The sequence below is a fragment of the Rutidosis leptorrhynchoides genome, chromosome 4, assembly GCF_046630445.1.
Source record: "Rutidosis leptorrhynchoides isolate AG116_Rl617_1_P2 chromosome 4, CSIRO_AGI_Rlap_v1, whole genome shotgun sequence".
NCBI lineage: Eukaryota > Viridiplantae > Streptophyta > Magnoliopsida > Asterales > Asteraceae > Rutidosis > Rutidosis leptorrhynchoides.
The window spans coordinates 56,017,192-56,031,100 of record NC_092336.1 but is presented as its reverse complement, the minus strand read 5'-3'; the positions used below and the strand labels follow the sequence as shown (position 1 = coordinate 56,031,100).

Sequence of the window (13,909 nt, the reverse complement as noted above, 5' to 3'; positions counted from 1 at the left end):
TTTCATCATCTAAGAGGGTTTCACTACAAATCAAACTCAAACCCTAACTTGAATATCAAATCTAACAAATGTAATTCGGAGTTTGAACTTACCAATACCACCAAAACGATGCCGTTGACGAGTAGAACAACTTTAAAACCCGAGCTTTGGTGAGAATCCAACTCCTTCTTCTCCAAATCAAGCTCTCTCTCACTAAAAGTGGGTTTCTCTCACTAGGGTTTGAAGAGAGTGTTTGTGTGGGTGAGAAATGAGCTCCAATGGAGTTCTAGGTCAGTCTTGATGACCCCAAACCGACCCTAATTAAAAAGACCAAAGTACCCCTCATTTAAACCTTTTAAAAAGGCTGAAAATTGCCCCTGCAGCAATCGGCGCACCGCGCCAGAAGGTGGAGCGCCGCTCCAAATAACTGGAAATTGTGGTCGAGCCCAAAACAGGTTTCAGCAACTTGTTTTGGCCATAACTTTTCGACCGTAACTCCGTTTTCGATGAATCAAATATCGTTGGAAACGTAATAAGATTTTCTTTCCAATGGTAAGGCTTTGAAACATCAACTCAAACTTTATTTGGGGTTGAAAAGATACGTACACACCTTGTCACTTCGGACAACGTCCAGTTTCCTTCGACGTTCGAGCAAGCAACACGTACACTTCATACACGCATCGTACACCATAAATACATTATGTACAATAAATATTTAGGTCTTACACTTGTGTATATGTATATAACTCATTGTTAATATACTTACGGAGATACTTACTTATCATAATCTCATGTTAACCATATGTATATCCATATATATATCGTCATGTCGTTTTTACAAGTTTTAACGTTCGTGAATCGCCGGTCAACTTGGGTGGTCAATTGTCTATATGAAACATATTTCAATTAATCAAGTCTTAACAAGTTTGATTGCTTAACATGTTGGAAACATTTAATCATGTAAATATCAATCTCAATTAATATATATAAACATGGAAAAGTTCGGGTCACTACAAAACGCACGCGTACGTGCGCGCGCGCACACACATATATATATTCAAAAGTTCATTCTAGCTAGGTTGGTGATTTTCCGTGAGGCCGCATCACCGCAAGCGGGGGTGAGTCTAAGTTATACTCAATGGGATCACGGGACACCACTAGTTTAAAACTTTTAGGTATAAAATATTCTTTAAATTGTATATGACACCACTAAATTTAATTACAGGACCCCATATATTTTTCGAATTTGCAGTTTTTCCTTTGAATTATATAAGACACCATTGAAATTAACTACCCGGACCACATATACTTTTCGAATTTGTAGTTTTTGAAGGTAAATAACCATTAAAATAGAATTCAAATATAAGTAGTGTCATACAAAACGTCACCGATATAAATGATTAGTGGAGTAGCTACTCTATGATTTCATTTTGATACTTTGTTACATATTTGTTTTGACCTTTAGTGCATTATTTATGAAATTTGTATTTTGTACTATACTTTGATATATTGGCATCTTTAGTATCGTGGATTTAAACATATTTGTACTTTGCTTTGAAAATAAGTTCGTTTTAGAATAAGTTTTTGCATGTCATACTATACTCCCTTTTTTGTTATACCGTTTACTGGGCTTTGACTCAGTCGTATTCTATTTTTTTTTCTTTCTTATACGATTGGTGTTCAGGGGTCTTTGGGATCGAGGGAAGAGTGTAGAGGTGAAGTGGACTTAGCACATTTATCTTAAAAAATTTTAAACTTAGTACTTTTAGTTTAATATCGGTCAATGTTGACTTTAACTATGATTCGACTTTGAATAAAAATAACGTCTGTTTGTCTTTTAAGCTTTTTTATATCATTTATTTAGGTTTTGTAAGTTATGGGCGTTAGGGTTATTATACATGGGTGTTAGGAAGAGGGGATCGCCTGGACGTTGGGCGATATAAATTTGAGAGAAAAACAACTCTATTACTCACAAGAATAGATTTACAGAGTATTACAAAACTCTTACAAAAACTCTCAAACTCACACACACTCTCTAGGTTGTGATTACACTTCTCTGAGTGATTTGGGATGATTTACAACTGAGGTTTGCACCTCTATTTATAGTAAAAATTCTATGGCGGTGGAATGGTGTGAACGGAGAAGGTTGGCGGCCGTCATCATCATCAACTTTGCTACCTCCATATGAGTTGTCAAGGTTGCCTACTTTGAATATCTAGAGGGTGGGCTTCTAGATTGTAGGCTGGAAATCTTCAATTCTCCCCCTCTAGCCGAATCCACAAACATTCCAGTTATATCTCTGCATAACTCCAACTTCTCTCGAGTCACCACCTTTGTTAACATATCCGCAGGATTCTCCTTTGTATGGATCTTCACTAGTCTCAACAGTTGTCGATCAATTACCTCGCGTATCCAATGATAGCGAATATCAATATGTTTTGTACGAGAATGGTACATGGAGTTCTTGCTCAAATCTATAGCACTTTGACTGTCACAATATACCTTGTACTCCTTTTGCTTGATTCTAAATTCTTGAAGATAACGCTTTAACCACAACATTTCTTTTCCAGCTTCTGCGGCAGCAATATACTCTGCTTCAGTTGTGGATAATGCAACACACCTCTGTAGTCTTGACTGCCATGAAACAGCTCCCCCTGCAAAAGTGTAAATGAATCCTGAAGTAGATTTCCTACTATCAGGATCTCCGGCCATATCCGCATCTGTATAGCCTTTCAAGATTGGATCAGCTCTCCCGTAACAAAGACATAGATTCTTTTTACCTTTAAGATATCTGAGAATCCATTTTACCGCCTCCCAATGCTCTTTCCCGGGGTTCGAGAGAAAACGACTCACCGTTCCCACTGCATGAGCAATATCGGGCCTTGTACACACCATCGCATACATCAAACTTCCAACTGCTGAAGAATATGGTACTGAAGACATCTCCCCGATCTCTTCCTTGGATGAGGGACAAGAACTCTTGCTTAACTTGAAATGGTTAGCTAATGGAATGCTAACAGGTTTGGCATTGTTCATATTGAAACGTGAAAGCACTCGTTCAATATACTTCTCCTGAGATAGCCATAACCTTTTATTCTTCCTATCTCGGGTTATCTGCATTCCCAAAATCTGTTGAGCCTGTCATAAGTCTTTCATGTCAAAAGACTTAGAGAGTTCCTTCTTCAGCTGGTTGATCTTCGTTACGTCTTTCCCTACGATCAAAATATCGTCTACATAAAGTAGAAGAGCAACGAAATCTCCTTCAGAAAACTTCTGAATGTAGACACACTCATCTGCTGCAGTTTTCTTGTACCCGTGACTCACCATGCACGAGTCAAACTTCTTGTACCACTGCCTAGGTGCCTGCTTTAAACCGTACAAACTTTTCTTCAGCTTGCATACGAGATTATCTCCTGAAACCTCAAAACCTTCTGGCTGCTTCATGTAAATTTCTTCATGTAAATCTCCATGAAGAAAAGCTGTCTTTACATCCATCTGTTCAAGCTCCAAGTTCATACTTGCGACCAATCCAAGTATGACTCTAATTGAAGTCATCTTGACTACTGGTGAAAATATCTCGTCAAAATCAATCCCTTTCTTCTGTTGGAATCCTTTAACTACAAGTCGTGCTTTGTATTTCACCACTTTTCCACTACCATCCTTTTTCAGCTTGAACACCCATTTATTTTTCATTGCCTTCTTCCCGCGTGGAAGTTCTACAATCTCATAAGTTTGATTTTTCTGCAGAGAATCCATCTCATCCTGCATTGCGAGCAACCATTTTTCTTTATCCTTATGAGTTACTGCTTCATGAAAACTCTCCGGTTCTCCATCTTCAGTAAGTAGAAGGTACTCGGATTCTGGATATCTACTCGATGGAATCCGACCTCGTTCAGATCTACGAACTTCTGGAACATTCTGAGGAGATCCACCATCATCTTGACCTTGTGATGGTTCTGGAACATCTGGCAGATGGGGTTGTGGCTCCCCCTGCTCAGCACCATCATTTTCCTCATTATCTTCTACTTCTGGCATTTCTTCTTGCACTGAAAATTCATTTCTCATGAATGATTCCGTTGTTGCCTCTGGCACCTGAGCAGCAACATTTGACTTCTGAGATATTGTGGGTTTTTCAATATCTTCTATTGTCTGGCTTTCATGGAACACCACGTCCCTACTTCTGATCACCTTTTTCTCCTTTGGATCCCATAACCTGTATCCAAATTCTTCATCTCCATAGCCTATGAATATGCATGGAGTGGTCCTTGCATCCAGCTTCTGCCTGAGCTCCTTGGATACATGTGCGTACGCCAAACATCCAAATACTCTTAAGTGAGAGTATGATGGATCCTTTCCAGACCAAAGTTTCTCCGGAACTTCAAAATTCAGTGGTACTGATGGAGATCGGTTGATCAAATAACAAGCGGCTCTGACTGCTTCTCCCCAGAATGGCTTTGGCAGCTTAGCCATACTGAGCATGCTCCGAACACGTTCCATGATTGTTCGGTTCATTCTTTCTGCTATACCATTATGTTGAGGGGTACGTGGGACCGTATTCTCATGTCGGATGCCATTTGATCTGCAATAGGCATCGAACTGCCTGGAAGAGTATTCACCGCCGTTGTCGGATCGAAGACACTTTAACTTCTTTCCTGTCTCACGTTCTACCATGACATGGAACTGTTTGAATTAATCGAACACCGGGTCCTTCGTCCGTAAGAAATATACCCACACCTTTCGATAAGTATCATCGATAAACGTCAGAAAGTATCGATTGCCGCCAATTGATTCAACCTCCAAGGGACCGCAAATATCAGAGTGTACCAGACTGAGTAACTCTGATTTTTTCGTTGAAGAGGAATTAAACGAGACTCTATGCTACTTACCAAACAGACAATGATTGCAAGGATCTAGTGCAGCATCCTTGTCTACATTGATAAGCTCCTTCTTTATTAGGGTAGACAACCCTTTCTCACTCATGTAACCTAGTCTCTGGTGCCATAAATTTTGTGAAGCCTCCTTTTCTACAACATTAATACTGTCTGTGCAGATCTTCACATGAGTCTTGTACAGTGTGCCACAAATGTGTCCTCGAGCGACTATCATAGCGCCTCTTGACAATTTCCATGTGCCTTTACTGAAATGACTATCATAGCCCTGTTTATCGAGAGCTACTCCGGAAAGTAGATTCAGCCGAAGATCTGGCACATGGCGGACATCCTTCAGAGTGATTGTGCTCCCGGAACTTGTCTTTATCTTGACATCACCAATTCCGACAATCTCAGCGGAACTGGAATTTCCCATCTTCACAACTCCAAAGTCTCCAGCTTTGTATGTTGTGAAGTATTCCTTGTATGGAGTCACGTGGTAGGAAGCTGCAGTATCTACCACCCATTCTGTGTCTTCTCGTGAGACGTGAAGGCATGTCTCATCATGGGTTGAACAATAAGCTACATCACCTGTGATAGCAACTAATGTTTCTCCACCCTTATTCTTCGGCTATGAACTGCTTTGACCTTGTTCCTCTTTTAATCTATAGCAGTTCTTCTTCAAATGTCCCTCTAATCCACAATGATGACATTTATATGTTGGTTTTCTGCCATCAGCTGACCTGCCCCTGCTCTTACTTCTGCCTCTCCATTTATTTTTGCTACTCATTCGCTGTCTCCCCCGATTCTCTGTGACAAAGGCATGGGTCTGATCTGTGCCCATGTCCTTTCTCCTTGCCTCTTCACTGAATAGGGCATCCTTGACCATTGACATGGTAAGTTTGCCATTCGGTGCTGAGTTGCTGAGTGTTACTACCAGCGTTTCCCAACTATCGGGAAGGGAACTAAGTAGCAGTAGCGCCTGAACTTCATCGCCAAGTGGCATCTCTACAGACGATAACTGGTTGACCAAGTTCTGAAACTCACTGGTATGCTCGGCAACTGAAGTTCCACTTTTGAGCTTCATGTTGACTAAACGCATCATCAGCAGGGCTTTATTCCGAGCAGTCTTGGCCTGGTACATGTCCTCCAACTTTTTCCAGAGGACATATGCGTCTGTCTCTTGTGCAACATGGTGGAAGACACTATGATCAATCCATTGACGGATCTGACCAATAGTTTTTCGGTTTGATTTCTTTCACTCTTTCTCTTTGGCAGAATCAGGGTTTATACCCTTCAATTCAATAGGATCGAACAAATCCTTACAGCTAAGGAGATCTTCCATCCGAGATTTCCACAGCGTGTAGTTTGTTGCTGTGAGCATAATCATAGCTCCGGAAGATGATGTTGACTCTTCTGTGGACATTATCACCTTAAAAATAATTTTTCAACACAAACGGGGTTGAATTGTAGAAAACAGAGATCACCGTTACATCCGGAACGGTTGAAAATGGTGGAATAGACACTTCACGGCTTAAATTCCACTTACGGGGCAAAATTATAATTTTTATAAACTTCAGGGACCAAAAAAATGAAATTCTGAAAATTTCAGGGACCAAATTGTAAAATTTCAGAATTGCTACAGTACCGCTACAGTTTCGCTACAGTGACATGCTACAGTGCCGCCATCTGCTACAGTGAATTGCTACAGTGATCGTCTTCTCCGGCGAAAATTCCGGCACCGGTCGTCTTCTCCGGCAAGATTCCGGCGAGTTGACCAAACTTTGACCGCGTTTTCTGGGCTCGTTATAACTCCGTTTAAGTCGCCATTTTTTGCGTTGGACTCGGTTCGACGAGACGAATCCAATGGTACACTCAAAATTGAATTTTGAGAAAACGTCAGAAGACCCAAAAACTCAACCACCGTCTCTAACCAAGCTCTGATACCACTTGTTAGGAAGAGGGGATCGCCTGGACGTTGGGAGATATAAATTTGAGAGAAAAACAACTCTATTACTCACAAGAATAGATTTACAGAGTATTACAAAACTCTTACAAAAAAACTCTCAAACTCACACACACTCTCTAGGTTGTGATTACACTTCTCTGAGTGATTTGGGATGATTTACAACTGAGGTTTGCACCTCTATTTATAGTAAAAATTCTATGGCGGTAGAATGGTGTGAACGGAGAAGGTTGGCGGCCGTCATCATCATCAACTTTGCTACCTCCATATGAGTTGTCAAGGTTGCCTACTTTGAATATCTAGAAGGTGGGCTTCTAGATTGTAGGCTGGAAATCTTCAATGGAGCTAGAATACTCAAAGTTTATAAAACAATCATAATCATATATTATATCTAAAAAATATAAGTTCTTAATTCAAAGTGTACGGATAATGTTGATTCGTATTTGCGTATAAATCATAATCTCACAATGGTGACTAATATGATATGATATGTTACATTATCTTAACCCTAATTCCACCAATTAAACGCTCTGAATTAACTTTAACCAATAAAACCATTATAATTTAACGATTGATTTTGGTTATTGTAATTGAATTAGGGTGTTAACATGCTTTCGGGCTTCACGAAAACGTGTAAAGGCTTAGCGGTAGTTCTTGTTTGTGGACACATTATTGTTATTCACATATTTCCTTCTTCAATTATTTATGTTGAACTCATTCCTGCTAGGTAATCTTCATCTTTAATTATTTTAACCATTATTTATAATTTATAATTATTCACTGTTTGATTTGATTTCATTTCTCGATGCTTAATTACTGGATTTATTTTTTTGTAATTATACTTATATTCAGATATATTTATGTGTAATTACGTTACATTTTCTTTAATCAATTGACAGAACAATTCCTTATGGTTGGAACCTTATAACAGCTAGTTATATTGAACAAACCACACATGGAGTAAGTACTCTGCGCATATTCGGGTTTAAATTTGTAGTTGCTACACTACATTTGAGAGGGAAAACAAAAATATACAAACAATTTATATAATAAAATAATGTATGTTGTTTCATTACATTTGTTATACAGGTTGTTATTAGCACCATTAGTCTCCTTTTTATTGGGAAGCTGCTTGAGCCCGTATGGGGTCGAAGAGAGTTTTTAAAGTTTATTTTTGTTGTCAATTTTGTGACGAATGTATGTGTATTCGTCTCGGCAATCTTTGTATATTACATGACATTGGAGGAAGTTTATATGTGAGTTATACAAATAGCCTTTTATTGTGTAATTTTGTTGATGAATATATGATCATTTGTTAACGATTTTGATTGACTGTGGTGGTAGTTATACGCCTCTTTCGGGCTTCGGTGGGGCCCTTTCTGGGCTATTAGTAGGCGTCAAACAGTTAATCCCTGACCACGAACTGTCTCCGTTTAAAATTAAAGCAAAGGTATTTAATCTTTTCTGATCACTTTTTTGTTAGCTTTTAAGGTTAAATGTGTATGTATTAATGTTCGATTCATTTTTGGGCTATATGTGCAGTGGGCGCCATCGATCATGTTGTTATTGTCGATTGTTATGAGCTTTTTTACGGTAGAGCTAGCAACGTGCGTTCCAATCTTGATATTCGGGACGTATGTTGGTTGGATATACCTTAGATACTTTCAAAAGAAACTTGAAACCAAAATTAAGGGTGATCCAAGTGATGAATTTGCATTTTCAACCTTTTTCCCTGAATTCTTAAGGTAATTTTAGAATTAAACAGATATACAAACTACCCTGTATACTTTAGGCTTGATTTTGTAATGTAAACATGACACTCTTGTAATGTAACTTGTTGATTTGCAGACCTTTAATCAATCCCATTTCTTCTATATTTCATCAAGTAATATGGGGAAGATCTGAAGTTTCGATTGAGTCTAAGGGCTATACAGTAAATATGGATGCGTTGCCTGGTTCTGACTCCATTGAGGCATCTAGGAGAAGGTAACAACAAGAACACTATTCATTTTTCTACTCTTTGTTTCAAGTCACTAAAGAATTAATCGTTTGATAGCGCCAAACAAATAATTTTCAGTTTAATTCGTAAAACGTGTCCCACGGATGGCGCCAATTGATCAATCCTAAATTAATGATGTTACTTAATTACGGATTGAGTGCAATGAGATTATGATGGAGGATGGAGTGTTTGATGATTATTTTGGGCCCCGATGATCGTCTTTCACTTTAACTATCAAGTGATCAACCACCCCGACCCGGTCTTGATTGTTAATTAGCATAATTCACCTTAACTCAATGTGAAAATTCCTTGGGCAAAGTCACAAGTGAAAATCACAAAGGCTTGGGCAAATGGCAGAGAATCAAAAACCCCTATAAATGAGAGGCCAAGCTCCCTATTTATAGTATTCGAGATATCTGCGGTCTGCGAATCACCTAACCGTCTGCGGAAACTCAGCGGATTAAACCGCAGTCCCTTATTAACGCGGAAACATAACTGCTGTACTTTATTTTCAGCGAATATTGCATAGCTTGGCTTTAGAGTTCGCGTAATTCTGCTTTTGGCCTTTAGCAAATAAAATATACATATACAATGCTATGTATATGATCAAAAGTTACATTGATTATCTTGTTTAAGAAATCAGTTTACTACTTTAGAGTGTTTTATGAACTTTAAGTACACTTTGGATTAGTTTTCATACCATTTGACACATTTTTATTTTTCTGAGTTTTTACCCATATGATATGAAATAACCCAAATTGACCCATTTTAAATACACTCCGGGTTAGTTTCAAGACCATATGGGGCATTTCGATTTATTTATTTATTTTTGAGTTCTTGACCCGTGTGAGATGACGTATAACCCAAATTGACCCATTTACACATAAACGAGTGAAGATATTTTTGGCTTATTGTCTTTCTATGAAGAAGAATGTTTGTTTGATGCATATTTTTAAATTTAATACATTACAGAAATCAAACAGATTCATTGTGACAGCAATGCTGATGCATCATTTTTACATAATAAATGTAGGCAAAGGGGTGCACGAGCTTTGGAAGAAAGATTGGCAGCCGAGAGATTAAAATCTATCGGAAGAACAACCGAGCCTCATGCAACTGAAAAGGTCTGAAATGGCTTAAAATCATACTGCTTCTATTTCCATGATCAGTAAAGCATCGATGGAAAAATATTGAATTATTTTAATTACGTAATTCATCTTCACTATACTCAATTCTTTGTATTCGTTAAAGTACTACCAATTTCGACACTGAATCTCCCATTTATCTCCTGTTAGTAAGATCGCAATATTTTTTTTATTGAGGTTTAGTAAACTGAAAAAACAAATTATAAATCTAATATAACTGGTCTTGGGAAGGCCGGTTTCTTCATATGACAAATTCAGTGAGCAAAAAAGTGCACTTTTAATATTGGAAAGATCTGACTGTATAGAAACCGGCCTTCCTAAGGCCGGTTTAAATAGGGAATTTGAAAATTTAGGGTTTTCTAAAAACCGGCATTCCCAAAGCCGGTTTTGTGTAGGGTTACAGAAACTGGCATTGACAACGCCGGTTTCTATGACTGGGCATCTAACATTTGAAAAACAAAAATGCACTTTTTGCTGACTGGACACAACAAATGTAGAAATCGATCTTGGGAAGGCCGGTTATACTAGACTTGTAAGTTTATTTTTCAAATTACTATTTCTGTAAGAGAAAGAGAGAGAACTGCCTAAAGAAGTCAAAAAATGAGTCCTTGTAAAGCCTAAGGTAAGGAAGACAGTTCACCAGGTAAGGCCTCCCGTTCGCTAGTTCGGTCGTTAGGTCGAGAAGAAAGGGATTCCTTTGAAAGAAAGGGAACGACCAAATTTATTTTAACAGAGTTGATTGAAAACGTCACACTAGCATGTTCGGATCAAAACGTGTAAGTTGGCAGGGACACGCTAACCCTGTGTGCCGTAGCACCCACCAATCCCACCCCGAAAGAGACCTGTGCCGGCAAAGTACCTCCTCCCAGGTACCACAGTGACGGCAAGGCGATTTTTACCCCAGCTAGCTAGACCCCCGAAACACTTCACAAATTTCCCCCCGGAGGGAGAAATAATTCCATGCGGGGCGCCCAGACTGAGAATCGAACTTGCACCTTTCTTCGGATCAAAGCTTCCCCCACTGTGGGCCCAGGGATCAAAGGCATCGGGTACCACTGAGCTATAAGCTCGTTGGTAATCACACTAGCATGTTGTTTAGTGTTTAGAGGATCTTGTGGTGTTATGAGTTGACCAAATGTATGAAATATGCTACTATGGCCATGGAAATGGTGTTTAAATTAGAATATGGTATTCAATCAAAATTAAACATTTCTTTTTATTTTTTTTGTTATTGTTATTATTTTGATATTTTGAATTTTGATTGTTTTTTATTATATGTCATCTGTTTTATTACTAAAGAAATCAGTAGGAAAGATGAGTTAATTACACAGAAATTACGTTACTTGCAAGATACCACTATGGAAAAAGAGTTGGTGATGGTACAAACAAAGAAACATAGAGAATATTTTTTATAAAATTTACTTTCTAATAAAGCTGATGTCTTCTCTCATGCCACCATCTCCACCTGCAAATATTATAAAGATATACATAAAGCTTACTTCTATAGTTCTATGATGTAAAAAAAAATAAAAAAGTTACCTTTGTGTTAAAAAACACATGCATCCTTTTAATTTTTCACAAATCTTTAATTGACGAATTTACCCTTATGTAAAATTAGTTTCTTTTAAAAGTTGGATTCTTTACCAAGAACACTTTTCATACTCCAAACTGTAATTTGAAGTGTGAAGTAATTTAATATTTCTTGTTCTAAATTCCTGGCTTCTAAAACGTTTGTAATCATTGTGAGTTTTCTATAAAGTTTGATACAGATCGATTTGAATTGATGAGATACATACCAATAGAAATCCCATCGCGGTAGAACTTTAGACATTCTGTTTTCACCATATGGGTGGTCGCTCTCGGCTCTTTGTGTGTTTCGAAAGGCACAACAACCGATACAATATATGCCAATTAGAAGTAGTGTCATAATTACGTTGAGAACCGAGAGCTTTCGCCAATCCCTCCTCACATCCTCTAGCACGCCTGCTTTGCATGAGTCGCACTCGTAGCATAACATGCTTGGATCGTTGTTCCATTTGTAGCAGTCTAAATCTTGAGCCATCATGCCCATCTCGTAGTTGCATACACTTGGTGGCTTGCAACATCCAGACTAACAAAATTTACAACAAAAAATAGCATCAAATAAAAGTATTTGAAGTTATTGTCAACAAAACAATCTTACCTTCGTAACTCACTTGTATTTTAATCTAAAATTTACGAGGAAATTAGAGTTATAGATAAGTCGAGCTACTCACGAGTTACTTTAATTGATTAGTTAAAAGCGCGATTAAAGTTGAGCCTAAACGAACTTCAGCGCGAGCTTAAACATATTTCAAATATCGTTTAGTAAACGAGCTTAAGCTTGAAATTTTTATATCGAGTTCAAACAAGCTCTTAGCCTAAAAAGTCTTTCATTTATATATAAAATTATTATTTTAATAATAATATAATAATAGTTATATAACTAGTATATACATAAACAAGCCGTACTGGAACCAAGCTTGAGTTTGCATGATGTCAAAGAAGGCGAGATCGCGCTTGCATCATGGTCGAGCTTGATATATTAGACTCGAAACGAGCTGAGTTTTAACTTGATATAGTAGAATTGAAACGATTCGAGTTCGAACTAGAGCCTGAGTGTAGTCAAGCTCAGACTTGACTCGGCTCGTTTAAGTTGTCACTGGAAATTGATTCATATCTATACAAAAAGTCCGTTTTTACAATTTATACATTAATATAAAAATATAAAATATGTAACATGCATAAATATTGACAGTTTAAAATACAATTACACATAAGATGCTTAACAGCTATCAACATGTATCATTTCTTTGTAAATCTTATATTAAACTCAAACCTGATTATTCAAAAAAAAAAAAAAAAAAAAAACTTTACCTGAATTGGAGACATATCTTTAGTCAAATAGTCAACAGGAGACCACATAACAATATCCCCACAAGTCTTAGACCCCAAAATACAACTTCTTATAGTCAACCAATATTTTGGATTTTCAACTTTTTTTCTGAGCCATGGTGAATAATCCTCCAAGTGATACTCATTATATAACCTTCCTGAAACTCCTTCGCCACCGCCTGCTCCAGTCACGATGAACCCGAAAATCGTGAAGCCTAATAACGCTGCGATCAAGAGCAACATCGCTACAAGGTACAACCATAAAGCCCAGGCCAAGTGGAAGCAAGCACCGATGAAACCAACTAAAGATACGATCAAGATTATGAAGCCGATCACAAGAAGTGGTGTTTGGAGGAAGCTTTCACATGTGGCACTATTTCTTTCGATCCATAAGGCACCACCGATTATCGGTATTGATGCTAAGAGTGTGAATAGATTTAGTAGTCCTATTACAGTATTGCTAAACCTTGACATGATTGTTTTGTTCTGTTTGGTTAAGTGCTAGTGTTAATGAATTAGTAGGGGTGCATTGTTTGTGTTTTGGTTGTAGAAAGATAAATGAACTCGGTCTTGATATAGTGCAAAGGAATTTCAGGATAGGAAGGTTTGAAATGCGATATATTCTCGGACCTTCTCATTAATTTATAAGTTTTCGTTCAAAATATAAAAATGAATATTTATAAACATTAAACTTTTCATTGCATCTATAAATAATTATACTATTAAAAAGTTACATTATAAATAACAAAAAAAGTTATCATTGTTTATAAGTTCTCTCAATCAAAATGAATTCTGGCTTGAGGTAATGTGTCGAAAGAAGAAAAAAAAAATCATTTCCCCCTGTTGTAAGTTCTTATTGTCATACTTAAACCGATATCAAAACAAATATATTTATAAAGGGTTTTTTTTTTTTAATTTAAAGCTTTCAAAAATTTGAGCCCTGTTTGATGACATGTGTACTCAAAAATGTCTCTTATTTTCCTATTATTTATATGAAATTGAAATGGACTTACAATTTTTTTTTTTAAGTATAAAAATG

The 13,909-nt window shown here is 37.4% G+C and overlaps 2 protein-coding genes across 2 annotated transcripts; one reads left to right on the top strand and one right to left on the bottom strand.

Moving 5' to 3' along the window:
- Positions 1 to 247: 247 nt before the first annotated feature.
- On the top strand, positions 248 to 9,942 carry LOC139844647 (rhomboid-like protein 19). The gene is made up of 8 exons (XM_071834877.1): positions 248 to 262; positions 7,413 to 7,540; positions 7,713 to 7,773; positions 7,903 to 8,069; positions 8,158 to 8,263; positions 8,356 to 8,558; positions 8,662 to 8,799; positions 9,846 to 9,942. Exons 1-8 carry the CDS (start codon positions 248 to 250, stop codon positions 9,940 to 9,942), a joined length of 915 nt encoding a protein of 304 aa, XP_071690978.1.
- Positions 9,943 to 11,382: 1,440 nt separating this feature from the next.
- LOC139840647 (tetraspanin-6) lies at positions 11,383 to 13,406 on the bottom strand. The gene is made up of 3 exons (XM_071830900.1): positions 12,853 to 13,406; positions 11,754 to 12,067; positions 11,383 to 11,422 (listed from the first exon to the last, which is right to left on the bottom strand). The coding sequence occupies exons 1-3, from the start codon at positions 13,342 to 13,344 to the stop codon at positions 11,383 to 11,385; spliced, it is 846 nt and encodes a 281-aa protein (XP_071687001.1). The 5' UTR covers positions 13,345 to 13,406.
- Between the last annotated feature and the right edge of the window lie 503 nt (positions 13,407 to 13,909).